General features: G+C 46.0%; 2 protein-coding genes across 7 annotated transcripts in view; one reads left to right on the forward strand and one right to left on the reverse strand.

Moving 5' to 3' along the window:
- Positions 1-13,527: 13,527 nt before the first annotated feature.
- LOC118089290 (uncharacterized) lies at positions 13,528-20,550 on the forward strand. The gene is made up of 2 exons (XM_035123822.3): positions 13,528-13,831; positions 15,249-20,550. The coding sequence occupies exon 2, from the start codon at positions 15,327-15,329 to the stop codon at positions 16,461-16,463; it is 1,137 nt and encodes a 378-aa protein (XP_034979713.3). The 5' UTR covers positions 13,528-13,831; positions 15,249-15,326; the 3' UTR covers positions 16,464-20,550.
- Positions 17,090-24,960, reverse strand: part of LOC118089056 (flavin-containing monooxygenase 1) — a 33,942-nt gene continuing 26,071 nt past the window's right edge. For all 6 annotated transcript variants that reach the window (XM_088673715.1, XM_035123429.3, XM_088673716.1 and 3 more), the window contains 2 exons: positions 23,825-23,897; positions 17,090-22,418 (listed from right to left, as the gene is read on the reverse strand). In XM_088673715.1, the coding sequence (XP_088529841.1) occupies positions 22,076-22,418; positions 23,825-23,897 (416 nt within the window). In that variant the 3' untranslated portion in view covers positions 17,090-22,075. The remainder of the gene's footprint in view (positions 22,419-23,824; positions 23,898-24,960) is intronic.

A 24,960-nucleotide genomic window follows, 5' to 3' on the forward strand; every position in this document is an offset into this window, starting at 1 on the left:
GACATTTTTGGTATAATTGGCAGATAATGCTGACTGATAGAAGCTCATATTGGAATGAACCGTGCTACCCATTCTTCCATAAGGCTTTCCTCTCTCATAGTTAATAAGTTGACTAGATCCTACAAAAGGGGAAGGAAAGTAGGTTGTTAATGCCGCAGATGTGCTGGACATGATTGGCTGTGGTCTAAACCACTAAACCTCTTGGGCAGGCCAATCAGAAGGTCGGCGGTTCGAATCCCCGTGACGGGGTGAGCTCCCGTTGCTCTGTCCCAGCTCCTGCCAACCTAGCAGTTTGAAAGCATGCCAGTGCAAGTACCTGTAGATAAATAGGTACCACTGTGGTGGGAAGGTAAACGGCGTTTCTGTGCACTCGTTTCCGTCACAGTGTCCCTTTCCACTAGAAGCGGCTTAGTCATGCTGGCCACATGACCTGGAAAGCTATGGACAAACGCCGGCTCCCTCGGCCTGAAAGCGCCACAACCCCATACAGTGGTACCTCGGTTTATGAACACAATTGGTTCCGGAAGTCTGTTCATAAACTGAAGTGAACTTTCCCATTGAAAGTAATGGAAAGTGGATTAATCTGTTCCAGACGGGTCCGCGGAGTACTCAACTTGAAGCGTACTTAACCCAAAGCATGGGTGTAATTGGTTCCGGAAGTCTATTCATAAACTGAAGCGTTCATAAAGTGAACTTTCCCATTGAAAGTAATGTAAAGTGAATTAATCTGTTACAGATGGGTCCGCGGCGTTCGTAAACCGAAAATTCGTAAACCGAGGTGTTCATAAACCGAGGTTCCACTGTAGTACCTTTGACTGGACTCAACCATCCAGGGGTCCTTTACCTTTTACCTTTACCCAGTGCTGGATTTACGTATAAGCTAAACAAGCTATAGCTTAGGGCCCCACTCTCCCCCCACCCAAAAAAAGAATTCACTATTAATATACTTCTTCTCAATTGTATTTCAGTTCAACAATTACTTTGATAACATACATATTTTGTTATGTGCAAATGGCTTTAGATACCTATTAGGTCCATCAATCACCATATAGCATGTATTCAACACAAAAAACAGTGACAATTTGTTGTTGACAAAGGACAGCTGGACATTATCTTTAGTAGCTTAGGGCCTCATCAAACCTAAATCCGGCCCTGCCTTTACCTATACCCAAATATTTGTGCATTGCTTTGTGGACTAAGGGCTATTCTTCAGAACGGGAATGGCCAAGTGGCACCAATTTTATCTGCCCCCTACCATCTGATGCACTTACCTGCATGCCAAGAAAAGTTTTGTCAGCTTCCTTTCTACATGTCAGGAGAAGGGGGAAGGGACAACTCTAGATGGAAGCCAAAGGAAGGAAAACCTGGAACTGCGTATTCTCCAACTGCTTGGGCGTTGCAAAGTTGCCTGCAGCCGGATGCCTGGCCAATGAGAGAGAACTTGCTCCATATGAGGCAGCTTGTCACATCGGATGCTCCTCGTTTTTGCCGCTAGGCAACACTGCTTTTCCGTTATTGGTAGACAAAGCACTCTGGCCCTCTGCCTCCTCCATGCCTCTCATGGGCATGGGGTTTTGGTCAAAAGTTTCATAGGGTTGCCATATTTGAGAGAGCAAAAAAGAGCACAGGCAGCGGGCGGGTGGAAGAGGGTGTGTATGTATGAATGTGGCCAGGCCTGGGGGCCACAGAGGAGGAGGAGGAGGAGGAGGAGGAGGAGGAGGAGGAGGAGGAGGAGGAGGAGGAGGAGGAGGAGGAGGAGGAGGAGGAGGGAGGCCTAACACAGCTCTTAACTGGGGGATGGGGAGAAGCTGGGCGCATTCAGGCAGTCTGAACAATGGCGTCACAACATCACAACTAGGAGAGCTTTTATAGCCCTTTAGAGTGGTACCTTGGTTTATGAACACAATTGGTTCCGGAAGTCTGTTCATAAACTGAAGCATTCATAAACTGAAGCGAACTTTCCCATTGAAAGTAATGGAAAGTGGATTAATCTGTTCCAGACGGCCCGCGGAGTACTTAAACTGAAGCGTTCATAAACTGAAGCAAACTTTCCCATTGAAAGTAATGGAAAGTGGATTAATCCGTTCCAGACGGGTCCGCGGAGTACTCAACCTGAAGCGTACTTAACCCGAAGCATGGGTGTAATTGGTTCCGGAAGTCTGTTCCTAAACTGAAGCGTTCATAAACTGAAGCAAACTTTCCCATTGAAAGTAATGGAAAGTGAATTAATCTGCTCCAGATGGGTCCGCGACGTTCGTAAACCGAAAATTCGTAAACCGAGGTGTTCATAAACCGAAGTTCCACTGTACTTAATCTTTTCCTAAGAGCAATGATATTCATTAGTTGAATTGTTCCGTAGGTTAGCTAACCTTTAGTTTAAACAACTATAGTCTTATCCTGGGGACATTTATCCCTGACTGCTATGTAATTTTCAATTCTTCTCAGAGTTTATAGCTCCTGTTTAGTTTTTGATTATAAGGAAACCTCAACCCCTAAACATTTTCCAGTGAAATGAGTCACTTAGCCGGCACCTCATCAAGGATTACTTTATTTAGAGGTTACTTTGGGAAATTCATGTCTTTTCTATACCAAGTTTCTTTTGGGAAGTTTAAACCTATTATGTTTCTTTGAGTAATCATTAGTTGAGTTTTAGTATTATTCACTTCATCAATCTCGTTTCAGGGATTTATCACGGCATAGTTTTGTTTTTGTTTTTGCTCTGGGTGCATTCAGGCAGGCAGGCAGCCGCCCACCAGACTGACGGACGGACAAACTGCTCGACCACTCCCTGAGCATGTGCAAAAGAAAAAAAACCAGGATCCCCCCCCTCCTCAAAATTTTAAAAATCTGCCCAGTTGTTGATTTCACCTTTGGAATCCCAGGCATGTCCAGGGAAATCTGGAAGTATGGCAACCCTAAAATAAATACACAAGCGTTTGAATCCACTTACCGTAATTTTCCGTGTATAAGACGATATTTTTTTCCTACATTTTTGAAGTTTAAAATAAGGGGTCATCTTATACACGGATAGTGCATAGTGCATTTTCTTAATTTTGAGTCCCCCAAATTAGGGGGCGTCTTATACACAGGGGCGTGTTATACACAGGAAAATACGGCAATTATAATGTGAGGCTTTTTCGCCAAATAAAAGAATTAGTTGTGAAGAGGAGCAAAATTATAAACATGAAAGCTATTCTCTCTGTGATAATGACAGTGCTCTCTGGCACTCTCAAGAGTGCGTTGCAAGTGATTTTCAATTGCAAACGAAAACAAACAATCCCTCTGCTAGTTTTCCAGGGCGCAAAACGCTAATTCACAGATGGAGTAACAGCACCATCTTGTGAATATGTTTGCTTTCAACAGGGCATTTACTAACCTTTCCCCCCTCCCTTTTGGCCCAACTCCAAGCTGCAAGGGGAGGGACTTTGTTGTTGTTTAGTCGTTTAGTCGTGTCCGACTCTTCGTGACCCCATGGACCATAGCATGCCAGGCACTCCTGTCTTCCACTGCCTCCCGCAGTTTGGTCAAACTCATGTTCGTAGCTTCGAGAACACTGTCCAACCATCTCGTCCTCTGTCGTCCCCTTCTCCTAGTGCCCTCAATCTCTCCCAACATCAGGGTCTTTTGCAAGGATTCTTCTCTTCTCATGAGGTGGCCAAAGTATTGGAGCCTCAGCTTCACGATCTGTCCTTCCAGTGAGCACTCAGGGCTGATTTCCTTCAGAATGGATAGGTTTGATCTTCTTGCAGTCCATGGGACTCTCAAGAGTCTCCTCCAGCACCATAATTCAAAAGCATCAATTCTTCGGTGATCAGCCTTCTTTATGGTCCAGCTCTCACTTCCATACATCACTCCTGGGAAAACCATAGATCCATACATCACTACTGGGAGGGACTTAGCATGCACCAATTGTTTCCCCTCCATAAAACTGCCATTTAAAACTGTTTTTACTTAAAGGTGGGAAAGGAAATCATCATTTGTATTGGTCTAGCTTGGGGGACTAAGAGACTGAACTACAATCAGGAAGTTCTGGGTTCAAATCTCACCTCTGCCATGAAATTACTAGGTACCCATTACAGTGGGCAGGCCTGTTCAGGCCTGTTCAGACATAGCAATAAACATGGTGTGATTATATGCTCTTGCTGGCATGAGCCTTAACCTTGTGTGCTTGCAGTGCCTACGCCTTCGCACATGACAAGATGGGGTTTAAAGTTTCCACTTGCAGATAGGAGCAAATGACAGTTTGTCATTGCATCTAAAGACGGCAACTGGTGCCTTGTTCAGATCAGTTTGTGAATGAGCCAGGATATCAAGGCAAACCCCCTGCCCCCAGAAGCTGCATTTAGTCCCATCATGAAAATAAGTGGGATTTAATTAGGCACGACTCACTTAAGTCCCATTGTGAAAAGGATCTAGGAGTCTTGGTAGACCACAAACTTGACATGAGTAAGCAGTGTGATGCAGCAGCTAAAAAAGCCAATGCAATTCTGGGCTGCATCAATAGGAGTATAGCATCTAGATCAAGGGATGTAATAGTACCACTGTATTCTGCTCTGGTCAGACCTCACCTGGAGTACTGTGTCCAGTTCTGGGCACCACAGTTCAAAAAGGATATTGACATGCTGGAACGTGTCCAGAAGAGGGCAACCAAAATGGTCAAAGGCCTGGAAACGATGCCTTATGAGGAACGGCTTAGGGAGCTGGGTATGTTTAGCCTGGAGAAGAGAAGGTTAAGGGGTGATACGATAGCCATGTTCAAATATATGAAAGGATGTCATATGGAGGAGGGAGAAAGATTGTTTTCTGCTGCTCCAGAGAAGCGGACACGGAGCAATGGATTCAAGCTACAAGAAAGAAGATTCCACCTAAACATTAGGAAGAACTTCCTGACAGTAAGAGCTGTTCGGCTGTGGAATTTGCTACCAAGGAGTGTGGTGGAGTCTCCTTCTTTGGAGGTCTTTAAGCAGAGGCTTGACAGGCATATGTCAAGAATGCTTTGATGGTGTTTCCTGCTTGGCAGGGGGTTGGACTGGATGACCCTTGTGGTCTCTTCCAACTCTATGATTCTATGATTCCAATAGGTTTGGCTTCAAACCAATATGGTTGGGTAAAAACTGGTGGTTGGCAACCCGAGGTTTTGTTTTTGTTTTTTAAAGGCTGCTGAAGGTCTGTGCCTTTAACAGGTATGCAAGGCAGGGATAAATTTGTCTGATCACAAAAATAATAGCAGAATGAAAAGTGTCCCGGACCCCCCCAAAAAGTATGTTTAAGACCCCACACTGAATAAATTTGCAAAAATGAGCCGCCCGTCTGTTAAACATGTAGGAGCCACAGGGCTTTTCCTTACAACACAGGGAGGGATGGTTTCACTCACCAAGTCTCAGACGCACGTATGAGAGAATGTATTTTCAGTGTAGCCTTGGTTTCAGAAATATGTTTGGAAACATCCTCTCAGTGCCTGCGAAGTGCTGTGGCATTAAATGGTGGCAAAAAGCCTCTATGGCAGGTATCCCCAAACTGCGGCCCTCCAGATGTTTTGGCCTACAACTTCCATGATCCCTAGCTAAGAGGACCAGTGGTCAGGGATGATGGGAATTGTAGTCCAAAACATCTGGAGGGCCGAAGTTTGGGGATGCCTGCTCTATGGCAAGAGTTTCCCAAACTCAGTTCTCCGGCTGTTTTTGGACAACATTTCCCATCATCCCTGACCACTGGTCCTGTTAGCTAGGGATGATGGGAGTTGTAGTCCAACAACAATAAGGGACCCAAGTTTGTTGGCGTACTTAAGCAACAAAAAGCGTTTTGAGGAGACTGCAACGTATAATCAGGAGTGGATTTAATTAAAGAAAAATAACAGAAGTTACACTAATCATAAGAACATTACAGAAACATGGCCCACCACCCAGGGTACTGAGCGAGGTACGCAGACCTCCTCATATACTGTATGCAATTGTCATCTGGGCAGCCCAGGACCTCCATGCACACTGCTCAGGCTTGCACCCCAGGGAGGTGAAGCAATGTGGCAGGCAGCAGTGACAAGATACCAGTCTCTGCAGCGACAGCGGGGGCTGTGATTCTCCAGCGGTTTGACTTACCCCTAGAAGCACACTCCTCCATTGTCCCCCGAGACAGGTGACACATATATTCAACCTGAGTCTATGAGGGAGGGGTCTTGCAGGCAGTTTGCCAACAACATCTGCAAAGCCACAGGTTAGCCAGCCCCAGTCCACTGTTTGGCTCCAACTGCTGCCTCTCATTTATGTCTCTTCTTCCAGGCCGGGTGTCACAAGTTCTGGCCCATCCAGTGGAATAGAGCCCAGCAATCATGCTTTGTGGCTTGCCAGGTATATGACAACCCACCTGTTTCTGTGGTCCCAGGAGGTTTTTCTATCCTCTGAAACATGCACTAATGGTGGGGTGCATTTGGTTCAGTTGTGCACACCTGCCTTCATTGACACACACACACACACACACACACACACACACACACACACACACACACACAAAGTTCCTCCTCCACTCCCACCTTGTGCTAAATAAGACAAGCAGGGATGGGAGCTGTTAATTGTGACGTTAATAGATGGCTTGCTCAACTGAAGGGTGATTTTCACTAGATATTTTTACATGGGGGAAGAATGAAAGTGGCAGCTGGGTTTAATCAATAATGCAAAAATAGGAAGCGTTAAAGGGCACCAAGATGTGAGCCAATGTATATTGTTGCATAAATAATTTCGTTAAAAGTTTTATTTATGACTCAGTGTTCATCTCATAGGTTTTCGAGCCAAGCGACTCAGCCTGCCAAAGCCCATCGACTTCTTTGTAAAAAAATAACAGTAAATGACAGCTGAGTACAAGAAAGGCCAAATTGGACAATCGGCCGTTGATGGAGTTTGTTTCGCCGACCCATCAATGGGTGTAGAAGCCAGGTGGAGAAAATGGCCAGTTGTGACCCAGCTGGGTTTGGCTGCTCTAAAACACAGGTGTTCTTTCTAACCAGAAGCAGCTGCTTGAGATGGTGGTGGGTTTGATGCTCCTTTAAGGGTCTTCAGAGAGAAAGATGGACACATCTCGCTCCAGTCACCATGAAGTGATGCTGTGAAGACCATTAAAATGAACAAGTGCTTTGCCGGAGGGTCTAATGCAGGCATCCCCAAAGTGCGGCCCTCCATATGTTTTGGCCTACAACTCCCATGATCCCTAGCTAACAGGACCAGTGGTCAGGGATGATGGGAACTGTAGTCCAAAACATCTGGAGGGCCAGAGTTTGGGGATGCCTGTTTTAATGTATTTTAATCTTTTGTTGGAAGCCGCCCAGAGTGCCTGGGGAAACCCAGCCAGATGGGTGGGGTAGGGATATTACATTATTATTATTATTATTATTATTATTATTAAACCTGATTCAAAAATACACACTCACACCCCACTCACACACAAAATCAATTCTCACTACAGCCAACCAAAAACAAGCAATCACACCCTAGGCCACCCCCAACATTTCTCACCACCAAAGAAATACAACAAGCAAATACAAGTGAAGCTGACACAAAACCCCACACATACGGATGCCATCCCCCTCCCCCTCTTTTCTTCCTAACACTGTATGTAACATTAATGCATAGCTGCCAAGTACCCCGTTTTCCCCGGGAAACTCCTGTTTTTTCTTACCTTTTTCCCGCGGTCCCTGTATCACTTCGTCTCCCGTTATTCTCCCTTATATTCTCCTGCCAGCGGCCATCCCCCCCCCCAATTTGCCCTTCTATGGGCACCAAAAATGGCCGCCGCTGGCTTCAAAAGTCACGTCTACACATGTTCGGAAGTGCATAGACGCGACTTCCGGTGTTGGCGGCAGCCATTTTTGGTGCCCATAGATGGGCAGAGCGACACCGGAAGTTGCGTCTACGCACTTCTGGACATGCGTAGATGCGACTTTTGAAGCCAGCGGCGGCCATTTTTGGTGCCCATAGATGGGCAAAACAACTCCAGAAGTTGCGTCTACGCAACTTCCGGTGTCACACGGCTGCCGGTCCCGGACTGCAGTCCAGGACTTGGCAGATATGCATTAATATCTCACACCAAATGAAACTGATCTGTAGGGTTCCGGTTTCCGCCGGCAGGAATGGCGGACCTGTTTTCCATCCCTCTGACCTTCGTAAGGAATTTGGCGGTTGCTAGGGGAGTAAATGGCAACCCCCTACCCTCTCCGGGGGTTACGGAGAGGGGCCGCTGGCCCGCGATGCCCCCAGACCCACTCCGACTGTTTATGGAGTGGGGGGAGCTTGGGCTGAAAAGCACTTACGAGGGCCAGGACTCCCGGACGCTAATCTGCATGGCGGGGATTTCCATGGTTAAAGAAGATAATTAGGCTTAAAACTATGGACATACTTCAGAAGGAGGGGAAGAAGCGCTGTTTACTGCTGAGAAATTTATGCTGCTGAGGGAGAGGAGTCAAAGGCTGTATATCATCTGGAAGAAGGATTGATGGGGACGGAGCGATAAGGGAATTGAGTTTTTTTTTATTTTTCTTCATACTTCGTACCTTCCCAGACGCGATGTCCTGGCTTGTTTGGAGTGAAAGAGAAGCAAAAGACTGTGTGAGTTGAACTTTATAAACTGTTGTTACTGAGCATATTTTTTAAAGATGTGGAGTTGCCGATGAGAAAAGCCCCCCCCCCTAGTCGGACGGAAGGAGTCCTGGACGCGTTCGGAGGATTTATGAGCTGTGACGCACTTTGAATTGGAGCAGCGACCTGAAGCTAAGTTCAGCTATAGGGCAAGGAGATCCATTAATTTACCAAGAGTTTATGGTTTGATGTTTGGGTCTTCTGCCTGGAAAAGCTGTAAACTCTATAAAGATCGTTAATCTTCATGGCTATGAGAGAAAACGAAAGTGATTTGAGTTTTTTTAAGATGGCGCTGCTTCGTGTTGAGAGTCGACGCAACAGGGAGCTCCAGACCAAGAAGATTTATGGGGAGGCTGGACTGATTAACCCACACAGGAGAAAGAACATCTGTGAAACCTTGTTTGATATTTATCTCAGCAGCTGGGAAACAATCGGTTGAAAGTGGAAAACATCTATGTGACTATAAGGGGAAGATCTGGATTATTATGATCTTGGAGGACGATTTGAACTTTAGAAAAAAGACGGCAGTGGACGGTTGCGAGGAATCCCCAATTTCTTGAAGCATGGGAACCCAAATAAAAAATTCTCTAGATGATTTGGCATAACATTCGGTTTGATTGATATATATATGTGTATAATTTGAAATAATGAATGTGATATAATTGGTTTTAATTGGAAAATTAATAAAAATATATTTAAAAAAAAAATGAAACTGATCTGTAGAAAACACAACTTGAAAAAAGAGACAACACATGTATTTTTGTAAACTAAGAAATCTTTAGTTTTATATATATATATATATATATATATATATATATATATATATATATTACCCTTCCATCCCCCATTCCCTCCCCCACCCACAGCTTGCTGAACATCACTTAACACCTTAACTCCCTTTTAATTACCTTGCAAAAACAGCAGTCAAAAGTGGGCCATTTGCCATCCTTTCCATTTATCCTTCTCGGTGAAATGGGAATGCAAATCAATGTTAACAGTGAACACAGAGCCTTCGGAGTGCTAGTTTTTTCTGATTAAAGGTGCGTGGATTTGTGCGGACAATTTTGGGGCACGAGATTTACTTTTGAGGGGGGGCAGATAGGAAAAGGTGGGGGAAGCAAAGAATTTAAAAAAATGTGAACCATAAAGTGTCTCAGTCTGGAAGGGCAAAAGTACAAAGATTCAGCACAGCTGCAAAGGGATAATAAAGTATTAATAACTCATACATGGGGGACCCAGGTGGTGCTGTGGGTTAAACTACTGAGCCTAGGGCTTGCTGATCATAAGGTCAGCGGTTCGAATCCCTGTGACAGGGTGAGCTCCCATTGCTTGGTCCCAGCTCCTGCCAACCTAGCAGTTCGAAAGCACGTCAAAATGCAAGTAGATAAATAGGAACCGCTACAGCGGGAAGGTAAACGGCGTTTCCATGTGCTGCTCTGGTTTTCCAGAAGCGGCTTTGTCATGCTGGCCACATGACCTGGAAGCTATACGCCGGCTCCCTCGGCTAATAATGCGAGATGAGCGCGCAACCCCAGAGTCGGTCACCTAATAGTCAGGAGTCCCTTTACCTTTACCTAACTCATACATAGAGTCTCTTGACAAATCATAAAGATATTTAAAAATAAAAGTATTCTCCACCTACAAGATCCATCATTTACATGTCCTTATCTTAGAATTTGGGTATTTGCAACATCCCTGCCTTCACTGCACCAGCTGAAATTGTACCAGTTGAAATACAGTGGTACCTTGGTTCTCAAACTTAATCCATTCCAGAAGCCCGTTCCAAAACCAAAGCGTTCCAAAACCAAGGCACACTTTCCCGTAGAAAGTAATGCAAAATGGATTAATCCGTTCCAGACTTTAAAAACAATCCATAAAACAGCAGTTCAACATTTATTTTGCTATGTAACGAGACCATTGATTCATAAAATGAAAGCAATAAACAATGTACTGCAGTCACAAAATCAATCCATCAGTAGCTGAACTGGGTTCCACACAGTCACAAAAACAAAACAAAAAAGCCACAAAAACACAAATGCAAAATAAGTAGCAAAAACAGACAGACCTCAGCGTCACACTCAAAACGGAAGTGTGGCACTCAAAACAGAAGCATAATACTCAAAACAGAGCACATTCAGCTTCCGAAAAAAGTTTTCAAACCAGAACACGTCCAGGTTTGCGGTGTTTGGGTTCCAAGTTGTTTGAGTACGAAGGCGTTTGAGAACCAAGGTACCACTGTAATATGTTGTTGTTGTTGTTGTTGTTGTTGTTGTTGTTGTTGTTGTTGTTGTTGAGCAAAGGGAACAAATGCTGGCTGATCATCAATTCACCAACAGACCTTTTGAGCATGATTTTAGAGCCAGCCTCTCATTCACCTTAACTCCACCTACTGCGGCTGTTTTGTTTTGTGGACCTTTTTGGCTTCAGATGTTCTTCAAGAAGCACGCCGCTTTCTGACGTTCACTCCCTCTTCTCAGGCTGGTCCTGCAGCAGAAGAGCAGCTGCACCCAGCAAATGAGCAACCAGCAGAACTGTGCAAAAACACCGAGAGGTTTTAAAGGCAAAAGTTCAGCTCTTCGGCAAACATCTCCATAGCAACGGAAGAAGGTACAAAAACTCCCTGCAAACATAAGGCTGCGAGTTCAGGCCCTTGAAGAAGAGAACAATTGGCTCTTGCTGTCTGCATTGAGATAGCTCATCATGTGGCTTTCAGACCCTTGACTTTGATGGGTTAATAAGGGCACTTGCCCGGGCTTCAACCACATGGGTAGGAATCCCAAGTGGACTTCAAAGTCCATGTTATCATGTTGTCAGCAGACCAGATACCTGCCTGCTCAGAGAGGCTAAGACGAAGGCAGACCTTGAGAGCCAAAAGACTACTATTTAGTTCCCATGGTGAAATGTCACCTCTAATTTGCCTAGTGGTAGAATATGCCAGGCTAGATTTCAAGCCTGTCAAACCTATCTTTAAGAATCAAGAACCACTGAGCTGGAGACATTTTTCTCCCTCTCGTAATGCTAGAAGCCACAATCATTCAATAAAGCTGATTATTGGAACGTGCAAAAGAGACAAAAGGATGGGATTCTTCACACAGAATATTGTCCGAAAGGAGTATTGCACGTCATTTCAATGAGGTCATGTCACCCTCCATCTCGGATGTTGATGACATTTGGTGTACACCCTTCCCTTATGGTTGAAAGAAACCCCCTTAAATTTTTTTCCTCTATCTCAAACAATTTTAATTTTATATCAATTTGAAGTTTCGTTAAATCTGTGTTGTCTGTCCCTCTTGAGACCCTCGGCACAAGATACCCTTGTGTACATTTTATTTTATTTTCCTCCACAACCAATAATCAGATCTCTTTGAAATTTTACACAGAGCTCAATAAAATGGTGAGGATTTCAGGAAAAAATACACCAGCTCTCAAAAGATTTTATAAATGCCTTTAAAAAAAATTATAAATATATGTGGCCTAGTTTTTTTGGTGTAAAAACTAGGTTTAGAAAACCTGAATTTACAGTGTGTGGGCATGATGGAACCAAATGTTTTGATGTTGAAAATTATGGCAAAGACATGCTCTCTCTCAACAAAGAATGAAATTTATGGTTTTTTTATTCCTTGTAACAAAAAAATTGGGTGGGGGATAAAATGTACACAAGGGTACACCTCCCATGATGGAAGAAAGATGGCGTATAAATGCAAGATGGAATATAAATATAAATCAAATAATTAAAACTAGGGAATTTGCTGCCATTAGAAACATAGATGGGCAGTAACCTGGACAACTTTAAACGAAAAACTCGTAGATGATCAGGAAGAGAAGCCCAGGCAGGAGAGCTGGTACCATCAGCTCCTGAAGTTGGTCTGGAAATGTTTCGTACCCTTTCTTTGTGTCAATATTTTAAACCGTAAAGCGCCTTGGTTGCCTTGGTTGAAATGTGGCATGTAAATGCAATAAAAAGAATAACCGCTACACCACACTGTTTCTCTAAAGCTACATTGCCAAGCACATTTACTCCCTAATAAGTCCTACTAAACTCAGTGAAATTTGTTTCTAAGTAAGTATGCACAGCATTGGGCTGCACAAATGCAATCTCATGCGCACTTGGAAATGAGGACAGCTCAGCAAGAGACTCTTAATCTCAGGGTTGTGGGTTCAAGCCCCACGTTGGGCAAAACATTCCTGCATTGCAGGGGGTTGGACTAGATGACCCTCCTGTTCCCTTCCAACTCCACAATTCTGATTCTATTATTCTAAACCCTGGCGAAATCAGCTTGCATCCAAGTAAATGTGCATAAGATTGGGTTGCAAATGTGTTTAAGAAGAACCCCTGTTGGATCAGGCCAATGGCCCATTCAATCCAGCATCCCGGACAGAAGAGGTTTAAAGACTGTCTCAAGGCAAATCTTTTTTAAAAAAAAGTAGTATAAACACTGACAACTGGGAAACACTGGCCTGCGAGCGCTCCAATTGGAGAACAGCCTTTACCAAAGGTGCTATGGCCTTTGAAGACGCTCGAACTCGGGACGAAAGGGAGAAACGTGCTAAGAGGAAGGCGCGCTTGGCAAACCCTCACCGCGATCAACTCCTGCCAGCAAACCTATGTCCCCAGTGTGGAAGGACGTGTGGATCCAGAATTGGCCTCCGCAGTCAGTTGTGGAGTCACTGTTAAAACCGTGTTCATGATGGAAGACAATCTTAGTCGGCTACGAGTGATCGCCACCATGGAACACCCCATTGTAACGCGAGATGGCACTGCGTCGTCGGACAAGGGAAAACATCTATTTTTTTATTTTATTTTAATGCACAGGTCTCGGTAGGTGGCACACGCGAGAGCGGACTTTAAAGGGAAGGGGGGAGGAGGAGCCGGTCTCGCCAGGCAGCCCTGGGGGGGGGGGAGCAGGATGTGGGCAGGGCGAGCATCGGGCGCCCGGCGGGCACGGGGATGAGGATTGGACCTTGACTTTGTCAATCAAGAAAGGGTTGGGGGAGAAAACGGGGGGGGGTGTTGTTGTTGTGGCCGAGGGTCTTTTCCTTGCTGGTGGTGGGGTGGAAGGACGCAAGCCATCATTGGAAAACGGGGCAAGGGGTGCCTCGATGCGCACTGCGCGCTCTTGACTTCTGCACGGAGCGGGGGAAAGAAAGGGCTAAAGCCGGAGAGGAAGCCTTTCCCGGGATGAACGGGGAGCCGCCGAGACGAACAGCTGGTAAATAAGAACTTGCATCGGCCAGTACCGCAGGTTAACACAGCCCCCCGCCCGGGCGCCGCTTCTTCCATGCATCACTTTGCGCCAAAGCGGGGTCAAGTCTTGCCTCTATTTGGAGGGAGGGGTTGAAGGGGGGAGGCTCTGCAATGTGTTTTGTTCCCTCGGGCCCCCCACCTGTTCCTTGTATCTGCTTTGTGCATAAACATTATTTTAAAACGTGAAACTAGGCAGGCTCTTACTTCCCCTTTCAGGAGTTCATTCATTCGCTGCTCCCACCTGATAACTATGGTGAGGGAATAAGGAGTCCTATCTGGGTGCAAATCACATCTAAAAGACCTTTATAGAAATGGTTACAGGTAGGTAGCTGTGTTGGTCTGACGCAGTCAAAACAAAATTAAAAAAATCCTTCCAGTAGCACCTGGAAGTGTATCTGAAGAAGTGTGCATGCACACAAAAGCTCATACCTATGACAAACTTAGTTGGTCTCTAAGGTGCTACTGGAAGGATTTTTTAAATTTTGTTTTGACTTTATAGAAATGGTGATTCAATCGTTCCTGCTGTGGCCTTTCTCTGTCTCCCCGCCCCAGTATGGAATAATTAAGACTGCGTACCCCTCACCCCAGTTAACTGGGAGTAAGCCCCATGAATACAGCTTCTGAGCTGTAAGAGGGTGACACAGGTACATCATGAAACCCTGCAGCCTGATTACCTGTGGGAAGTTGCCTTACACCAGATGAGACTACTCTTCCCGCCAACCCAGTGTTCTGACTGCTAAAGGTAAAGGTAAAGGGCCCCTGACCATCAGGTCCAGTCGTGTCCGACTCTGGGGTTGCGGCGCTCATCTCGCTCTATAGGCCAAGGGAGCCGACGTTTGTCCGCAGACAGCTTCCGGGTCATGTGGCCAGCATGACAAAGCTGCTTCTGGCGAACCAGAGCAGCGCACGGAAACGCCGTTTACCTTCCCGCCGGAGCGGTCCCTATTTATCTACTTGCACTTTGATGTGCTTTCGAACTGCTAGGTGGGCAGGAGCTGGGACCGAGCAACAGGAGCTCACCCCGTTGCAGGGATTCGAACCGCCGACCTTCTGATCAGCAAGCCCTAGGCTCTGGTTTAACCCACAGCGCCACCTGGGTCCCAGTGTTCTGACTGCTACCCAATCCTTAAAAAACAAAAACAAAAAAACTAGCAGTGCTTTGCTGCAGCCTGTACCCTTGCCATTTGGATATAGCATGCAGGCTTAGTTCCCACAAAGGATAATGAAGAGTAGCGGTTGCCATGGCAGCAGGTAGCCAGTGGGGTACCCATTGGATGTTGCAATACTGCAACTCCTGGAAACATCTGGCACCATATTGACAACCCCTATAGTGTACAGGGCTTTGGATTGCTTGGAAATAAAGCCTATCTCCCCTTTTGCAGGCTTGGCTGCGGCCAGAGCTCAAACAGAGGAGACCTCTGTGCTTCACCGTATGTGAGCTGTCCCTAAGATGCTGAAGGATGGACGTGGAAGTGAGCTGGGAGTCCGACAATGACACTTGCGGCACAGGGGAAGATCGCTCGGATGACTGCATTCCTGAGTGCGTGGGTCGGGATGGGGGCCTCCGGCTAGACATAGATGAAGACTACTCTCTGTCTCCCAGCCCCGAGGGCAGCCTTGACGGACCTTCCAGCCGTCAGGATATCCCTGTAGACCTGCACTGCGAAGCAGAGGAAAGGAATGGCACATACGGTCAGTGGAGCAATTCAACCACAGCCAGTGTCTTCATGACCACTAGCACCAACTTTGACCTGCAGTGTGAAGGTGAAGACCCGGAGCTCTGTTCTTCTGCGCACGCTGGAGGCGCTCAGGAGAGGATGAGCAAGGTTTGTGAGGATATTGTCATCATCAGTTCTTTAGATGAGGAGGAGCCGGTCCTGACCTACCGACACAAGGAAAGTGGAGAGGTCTTTTGCCATCTTGGCAGGTTGCAGGAACGCCAGCGGCCCCACATGGCTGAGCGTCCGTACCGGTGCCCTGTGTGTGGGAAAGGGTTCTTCCGTACGACCAACCTGAGAACGCACAAGCTCATCCATTCGAGCGACAGGCCGAACAAGTGCCCAGAGTGCGACAAAGGGTTCCTTCACAAAGTCGACCTCTGGAGACACCTGCGGAACGTGCATAAGATAGAACATTCGAAGGCATTGAGGAAGGGGTCTTTAATCGTACTGCCTTCGAAGGCTCAGAGCCAAAGCAGCAAGGGCTTGACCTCTTCCCAGGTCGATCCAGGAGAACCAGAGAGAGAACAGCCTAAACCATACGTATGCCCCACTTGCGGCAAGGGTTTCCGTACGTCCAACTTGCTGTCCAAACACAAGGTGATTCACCGGCAGGATAAACCGTACGAATGCCAAGAATGCGGGAAAGCCTTTGTCCAGCTGCTCCGCTTGAAAAGGCACCAGAAAATTCATACTGGGGAGCGCCCTTTCCATTGTGAAGAATGTGGTGGGGCATTCACACGCCTGACTTCACTGCATCGGCACCAGCGGATCCATACCGGAGAGAAGCCCTACTCCTGCGCGTACTGTGCTCAGGACTTCACAGAGTCAGGCTCCTTGAGGAGGCACGAGCGCATTCACCAAATGAAAACTTCATAGGGCCATGGCACATGTTGCATTTGTGGATGGGGGGCGGGGAAAACAACTGTACACTTAAGAAGGCCTGTGTGTGCACTTGGAAGTGTAAAGTATAAATGTAACAAACATGTGTCTCGTACAGGTATGCTTGTCAGGGAATCGCCACTCAGTGCAGCTCACTTGGTGGAAATCCTAGGTTTTTCTCTGGGTAATGTGTGAAACGGCCCATAAACTAATGCTTGGAGGCATCAAACCATTTCTTTCTTCACCTGTGCAAAATCACTTGGCAACTGCTGTTTGTTCGTATAGCACAAAATATATGCGACGTCCTTTAAATCTCACTTGTCCTTGCAGCAGCCTTCTAAGCTAAGTTGTTCATAACTTCATCTGGGGAAATGTCAGACTTGACTCAGCTCCAGTCCATGTTTGGCTGTCCCAAGTAACTCACTGCACAACATGGCAGGTCTTTCCCAGCATCCTCTGTGGTGTTGCAAAGGATTCTGGGGAACATCTCTTGGTGTGATCGCTGGGGACTCGCTGGCATTTGAAGAGATTTCTGTCCCAGGGCTGGCTTGGGTTAGAGTCTGACTCTGCTAAGTAACTGAAAAAGGTGCGGCATCAGTCGACAAAATATGTGACAAAGCACATAGGTACACAGATATTCAATATGACATACAAGATAGCATTTCCTGAAACTTCCTGGCATTACTTGATCTGCTAATGCTCTTACTGGATGGACATGATTTAATGTTCTCTAGAGGACATGATTTAATGTTGTCTCTTATTAAGTTAAGTGAACATCATGCACATCAGAGGCCGTTTCAATAATAATAAGGTGTGAGCGAGGCCAAACAGCAGATCGGGACATCACTTTTGGAGCCCCTCGTTGATTCAGGGATGCGGGCAGCTGGGGATTCCCACCTCTGCCCCCAGGTGGCCTCACTGAGGGGAGCTCACATTCAACAAGGAGGCAAACGCAAAGGTCCATCTGGCGCCAGCCGTCTGCCAAGTCTGGGTAAGCGACGAGGGCGTCATGTGTGCATAGGGTTGCCACCTGCTCCTTACAATAAGGGATTGTCCCTTATTCCAAGGAAAAATCCTGCATCCCTTAAGGGAATGTGTGTGGCACTAGCAGCTACAGTGGTACCTCGCAAGACGAACGCCTCGGGCAACAAAAAAAATCGCAAGACAAAAGCGTTTTGCGATTTTTGTGAAGACTCGCAAAACGAAGTCGTCTACGGCCGTGCTTCGCAAGACGAAGTAGCCTCGCCACCCTGTGCTCCAGAGGAGGCCGCGGTTTGGATTCCGATGGCGACGGGAAGTGAAGCTGCCGCTGCTGCCGCCGGCTAGCCCTCCGTCCAGCCTGGGTGGGCAGCGCAGCCGGCAGCAGGCCTCGTCCACGCCTCCCCACTGACGGGAAGAGCCTTAAAAACATCTGGCCGTGGCTGGTGAGTCGGCGCCTTTTATGAGCTTTTTTTTGCCCATAGGAATGCATTAATTAAATTTCAATGCGTTCCTAAAGGAAACTCATAGAATCATAGAGTTGGAAGAGACCACAAGGGCTATCCAGTCCAACCCCCTGCCAAGCAGGAAACACCATCAAAGCATTCTTGACATATGCCTGTCAAGCCTTTGCTTAAAGACCCCCAAAGAAGGAGACTCCACCACACTTCTTGGCAGCAAATTCCACTGTCAAACAGCTCTTACTGTCAGGAAGTTCTTCCTAATGTTTAGATGGAATCTTCTTTCTTGTAGTTTGAATCCATTGCTCTTTTGAAACTGCGCTTCACAAGATGAAATTTCCGCAATACGAAATGACTCGTGGAACGAATTAATTTCGTCTGGCGAGGTACCACTGTATATGGAAAGGGATGTTGGAGGCAAAGCATTGTGAGGAAGAGAAACAGAATTTGTTGCTATCTTCACCCCTCTTTCTTTTTGGGGCTGGGTTTCTACATTTGCCATTCTTCTGAGAAGCAGAAATTCAGCAGGTGGGGAGGATGTGAGTCATTGAAATTAATGTGCATTGCTAACTTAGATCCGTAAATTCCCTCCTCTATGAACATGGCCAGCACTGGAAACAACCCATTGTAATGGATTGCTTTGAAGTCGTTTCTGCACCAGGTAAAGCAGGCATAGGCAGATGTTTTGGGACCTCAACTCCCATCATCCCTAGCTAACAGGACCAGTGGCCAGGGATGATGGGAGTTGTAGTCCCAAAACATCTGGAGGGCCAAGTTTCCCTATGCCTGAGGTAAAGTAATGGTTAGCCTCCCAATTCCTGCCTCCCAACTTGCCCCATATTTTGCGTGACCTGTGCTTTATTTTGCCTGACCAAAGGTGGCAACTGTAGCAGTAGACCTCTGCATATGGGGGGGGGCACATGGTTGCCCCTCATTTCCTGCAAGTCGCCTTCCCAGAAGTACTTAGATGACCCCTACTGGAAACTATATTGTTGGTCTATGTCAGGCATCCCCAAACTGCGGCCCTCCAGATGTTTTGGCCTACAACTCCCATGATCCCTAGCTAACAGGACCAGTGGTCGGTGAAGATGGGAATTGTAGTCCAAAACATCTGGAGGGCCGAAGTTTGGGGATGGCTGGTCTATGTGAAGATAAGTTCACAAAGGGCAGCTTACAAAGCAGCAAGCTGAGTAGAAGACTCCCTTGATCTGAGACCTATCAGTTTCTGCTGAAACATCTGTTTTACAGAAGGCAAACAAGCAAAGCTAATAGGAAAGTAATTGATCCTAGACCACAAACAGTACTGCAGAGACTGGGTTTGAGTTCCAAGCATGAAACCCCCAAAGCAATGAACCCCCACCACGCTCATTTGCTTTCCCCATGAGATTCCCCTGAATGCATTTACTTTGTGCCCCTCAGTCCCCCAAAGAAATATGCCTCCTTTTTCTCTAAGTTGAGCCTGCCCAACAGATCTCCTTGCTGCAGCCTAAATTAATAGTTTCTCCCTTTTCTCTTCCCTTAGCTGCAACTAAAGGGGACTGGATTCACAAAGCAAATAAAGTTCACACTTTTTAAATGTGCAATTGCTGTGCAATCAGAACGCCTGGAATCCTCCAGCTCCAAAAAAATACCTGGAAAACAATAATGTTATGTGGGGTGTGTGTGCTCAACTCTCCTAAATTTCTGGATCCAGGAATGTAAATCATGTTCAACATTTTTAATAGATTTAATATATTATTTTCTCTCTCCAGGATAACAGAATATAGTTTGGTTAAAAAAAAAGAAAAAAAGAACTGGCACTGCTATACCAGTGGCTGATGGTGATTTTAATTTATATATATTTGATTTATATACAGTGGAACCTCGGTTTATGAACACCTCGGTTTATGAATTTTCGGTTTATGAACACCGCGGACCCATCTGGAATGGATTAATTCATTTTCCATTACTTTCAATGGGAAAGTTCGCTTCAGTTTATGAACGCTTCAGTTTATGAACAGACTTCCGGAACCAATTACACCCATGCTTCAGTTTATGAACGCTTCAGTTTAAGTACTCCACAGACCCATCTGGAACGGATTAATCCACTTTCCATTATTTTCAATGGGAAAGTTCGCTTCAGTTTATGAATGCTTCAGTTTAAGTACCCCGCGGACCGTCTGGAACAGATTAATCCACTTTCCATTACTTTCAATGGGAAAGTTCGCTTCAGTTTATGAATGCTTCAGTTTATGAACAGACTTCCGGAACCAATTGTGTTCATAAACCGAGGTACCACTGTATATCAAAAAACATGAGTGCTGAAAGAAAAAACAGCTTCTGTAAGGGTTAAGGATGATTATATCCCCCATTGAATCCATTAAAATATTTTGCTGTGAAATTTAAACATATTTATAAAATCAGCAAGTCCTGCTTTGAAACTTCTTAACATATGCAATTAGTTGTTGCTAAATGGCATGTTCCTGTGGTTCCTACCCCCAAAGGAGACATAAACCACATAAAATTGCTGAAGTGACCAGTTAAGGCAGGGGAAAAGGAAAGCAAACCTTTGAATTATATTCATTGCCATTTATTGATCGATGGAAATATCAATATAATTTAAACAAGCGTAATTCTTTTGACTATATAATAAAATAATCTGTTTTAACATCTGGTTTTTCTATGTAGTAATATATTAAGCCCCATTATTTTTTTCATTCTGTACCTGTCATTTTGAACTGAAGCTGAAATATCTGCGATAGAACATGTTATTATGATATTCAAAGTTGTCAATACTTTTTCTCTTTTTTTTACAGAGCAAATTTGCAAAGGCATAGCTGTATAATTGACAAGCCCTAGTGCTATGAATCCACCAGGGCTATGATATTTGGTTTGGGTGAAAGAGGACTCGGGTGCAAATCTCAGATAATCATGCACCTTGCTCTCTAAGATGTTTCGGGTGACTTTTAAAAAATGATTAGACAAATTCACGGAGGAGAGGCCTGTGAATGGGTGCTTCCAGACTGTCCCTATTTTCAAGTGGGATTCGATCACATACTGGCAAATTCAGGTCACACGGTGGAAGTTGATTTGGAAGTCTTGCACAACATACCTGCTTCCTCAAAAGATCAAACTTTGCAAATAAGGAAAGTGATCGGGAATTGCCCTGGAAAGTGTGCAGTGACATCTGCTTTGACGTAACGTCATCTAAGCTTCCTTCAAAATAATAATAATAAATCAGAATGTTGTTTAGTCGTTTAGTCGTGCCTGACTCTTCGTGACCCCATGGACCATAGTGCGCCAGACACTCCTGTCTTCCACTGCCTCCCGCAGTTTGGTCAGACTCATGTTCGTAGCTTCGAGAACACTGTCCAACCATCTCATCCTCTGTCATCCCCTTCTCCTTGTGCCCTCAGTCTTTCCCAACATCAGGGTCTTTTCCAGGGAGTCTTCTCTTCTCATCAGGTGGCCAAAGTACTGGAGCCTCAGCTTCAGGATCAGAATGAAGGTTCATTAAATAGCTAACGATGCCTAATCTCCTTACGAATAGATCAGAATGAATGTTCAATAAACAGGTTCTGTGGAAGCACCCAGGGACTATTAAGCAGAATACTTAAAGAAAACCTTCACCACAGAGACAGCATAAATACCATTTGCAGGGAAGGCAGGAATCCACAGGGAGGGTTTCTACCTTTGGGACCTGAGTGTGGGCTTTCCAGAGGCGTCTGAGGCACTGTTGAAAACCAGATTCTGGACTAAATGGACTTTTGACCTCCTCTAGTAGGGATCTACTTATACCCTCAATGTAAGGAGCAGCATAACTTTGATAAAGAGCACTATGTCTCACTGAGTAAATGAATGTCCAGATGATAATAATTCTGTGCATTTATAATAGCCAAGCATGTAGAGCCGATTTCTTTGTGCATTGCACACAGCAGCGTGCAAATAGTACACCAACAAGAGCACATTTTCATGTTCAGGTGTCAAAAGATTTGTGCTTCCATTTTAATTTTATATATATATTTTTAACCCTCAGGTATAAAAAATGTCAAATTGTCCACATTTAGATTTGAGTATGTACTTAAGAAAAGGCCCTTCTTTCTTTTCTTCCTTCTGCAAGGTGAAGTATCATGTAGGCAGAACATTTGCATCTGGAAAGATACAGGTAATAATGCTGTAGAGCTGGCAGAACTAATTGAAGCTGAAGAAAATCCCGACAAAAATAGCAAAGAGAGCAAGGACTTTCAGCAGGTATGTGAGGAAATTTCCAGAGTCTTCCACCACTCGAATTCTTGTGGGCTTCACTGTCCGCTCCCACTGAGTCATGATGGCTTTTCTGGCTCCGTCCCACTTCCCCGGTCCAGTCAGGCGGAATTGGTAGGCGGAGCAGGGACCGAAGAAGATCTTCAGGGCCAGTTCTGGATCTTGGAGAAGGAGGGCTGGCACACTCGGTTTTATGCCAATGTAGGAAGCAAGTTGGTCCATGTATACAAGGCAATCTGTTTTCAAAACCTCGTCAAAGGACAAGCCAAACCTGAACGAAACAATATACAAGAGGGAAATGGGGAGGAGTGGTGAAATTGTTTGAAGCTGCTCTTAACACAAGTGTGGACAAGCCCTCGCTCCTGTTGTATATTCATTGGCTTTGCGGAGGGACGTTACAGTGGCGCCCGTCCTGTGGAACACCCTCCCCTCAGACGTCAAGAAAATAAACAACTATCTGACGCTTAGAAGACATCTGATCTGAAGGGAAGTTTTTTATGACTGATGTTTTAATGTATTTTTAATTTTTTGTTGGAAGCCGCCCAGAGTGGCTGGGAAAACCTAGCCAGATGGGTGGAGGATAAATAATACATTATTATTATTATTATTATTATTATTATTATTATTAGCTTTTCTCCCACCCAACTGCACAGCAGCTGTAAGGTAAAGGACCCCTGGACGGTTAAGTCCAGTCAAATGTTGACTATGGAGTTGCGGCGCTTATCTCGCTTTCAGATGAACACTGTGACCAGGGCAGTCTCGAGCAGGTCGGCCGCCCTGGCTCTGAGGGGCGGGGATCGCTCTGGCGCCCCCGCCCTTGCAGGGCTCAGCATGGTTTCCATGTGGCTTTGCTGCGCAGTGCCCTGCCTACTGGCCTGTCGCCCTGGCACCCCACGCCACCGGGACTCTACCTAGAGCTGGCCCTGACAAGAGTGCACAGAAATGCTGTTTACCTTCCCACTGCAGCAGTACCTATCGGGCGTAGCAAGGGGGTGCGTTGGGGGCAGGCCACCCCAGGTGCCGCCCTGGACACTTGGCGCACCCCCCGTGACTCCCAAGCCAAGCCCCGTTGCTTCAAGGGCACGGCATCCAAATGGGTTACTGCTCTCGGGCGCCGTCCGTACGGGATGCCGCCCACGTGGCAGCCTATATGGCCGCTGTGCGAGAATGGCAGCCCGTACAGACTGTGCATGTGTGGCACCCCATACGGAGTGCGCACACGCGGGATGCCACACATGCGCAGTCCATCTGGGCTTGCTACACCACTGGTACCTATTTATCTACTTGCACCAGTGTGCTTTCAAACTGCTAGGTTGGCAGGAGCTGGGACAGAGCAATGGGAGCTCACCCCGTTGCGGGGATTCGAAATGCCGACCTGATCGGCAAGCCCAAGAGGCTCAGTGCTTCAGACCACAGAGCCAGTCTCCAGCTCACAGCAGCTGTAGCTGGGTCTGTTACAGGCTTCGTCAAACATGCCTTTAGCTGTGGCACATTGGGCAGACATTCACATATTTACGTCTGTAATGTGAAAATCTCCACCCCCTATTTCCTAAAGATCAGCTGAAGGCCCAAGGAATATCTCATGCTTTCTTTCTGATCAGCTGGCATCCCTCATGCGCCTCCATCCGACCAGTGAAGATTTGGCTCAATGTCGTCAGGTCATATGTAGGAGCTTACCAGTTGAGCTTGTTTTTCTTCTTTTCATTGACCTCCTCCATCATTTCGGTCACTGGAGGCAACTTACACAAGCCTAGAAGACAGGGATGATTTTTCAGTGAGTCACCTTTTTTGAGGTTCATCAAAAGGGACTTTCTTTTTGCAGGGGAGTCAAAACTGAGCAGGTGCCTTCCAAGCAGAAGTACAGGCTGTCCAACTATTAGTGGCATCCATTTCTGCCTGGTGTGGGACGAAGCAGGGTTTCAAACACAATACATTGCATGTGTGAGAGCCCCCTTCAAATAGAGACAATCGTGGTACTGTCCACCGATGGGGTGAGAATCCTGATTAGCCTCGAAACTGGGCTAGGAAAACTAGTCTATTTCCCTCAAAATGCTTCAAAGTTTTATACAGTGGGGAAGGGCTCTAGCATCTGCTTCGCAAACAGGGCGCCCCAGATTTAATCCCAAGCATCTCCACTGGTCCATTTAGATCAGCATTATCAACAGCAACCTTCGCCAACTGGGTGCCCTCCAGAGGTTTTGGACTATACCTCCCATCAACCCCCAGCCAGCAACTGGAGGGCACCCAGTTGGTGAAGGTTGGTGTTGATAATGCTGATCTAAATGGACCAATGCTTTGTTTCAACGTAAGGTGGCTTTCAATTGCCCTATGAAAGTAGGTTTTTTAGCCAAACCGTGCTCTTATTACACAAAGCATCTGGAGGGAGCAACAGCACTAAACCAAGTTGAAGATTATTGCCCCAGTCTACATTATGGAACTCTCATTGCAGTAGAGTGAGGCATTCTGTGAATTTTGAAGAATAATACGTGCTTTAAGAAAAAGAGAGAGAGAGAGAGAGAGAGAGAGAGAGAGAGAGAGAGAGAGAGAGAAGGCATAGGTTGAGGACACATGATGCAGGTCTAAAGTCAGTACAGTAATGAAGTAATATGACTTTATTGACAGTACAGTCAATAAAGTAATATTACTACCATCACCACCAATAACACCCTTGGGTGTCCCTGAGCTCTGCTGAGCTGCAGTACTTCACTCTAGCCCTCTGGAGTGGTGGGTAATTGTTCTGCCAGCAAGGTAGGGCTTATCCACACTCATCTTCTGGGCTTTCCAGAAGTGGTCTGTGTCTGAGTGCTCTTTCT

The sequence above is a fragment of the Zootoca vivipara genome, chromosome 7 (genome assembly GCF_965207765.1).
Source record: "Zootoca vivipara chromosome 7, rZooViv2.hap1.1, whole genome shotgun sequence".
In the NCBI taxonomy this organism is placed as follows: Eukaryota; Metazoa; Chordata; class Lepidosauria; order Squamata; family Lacertidae; genus Zootoca; species Zootoca vivipara.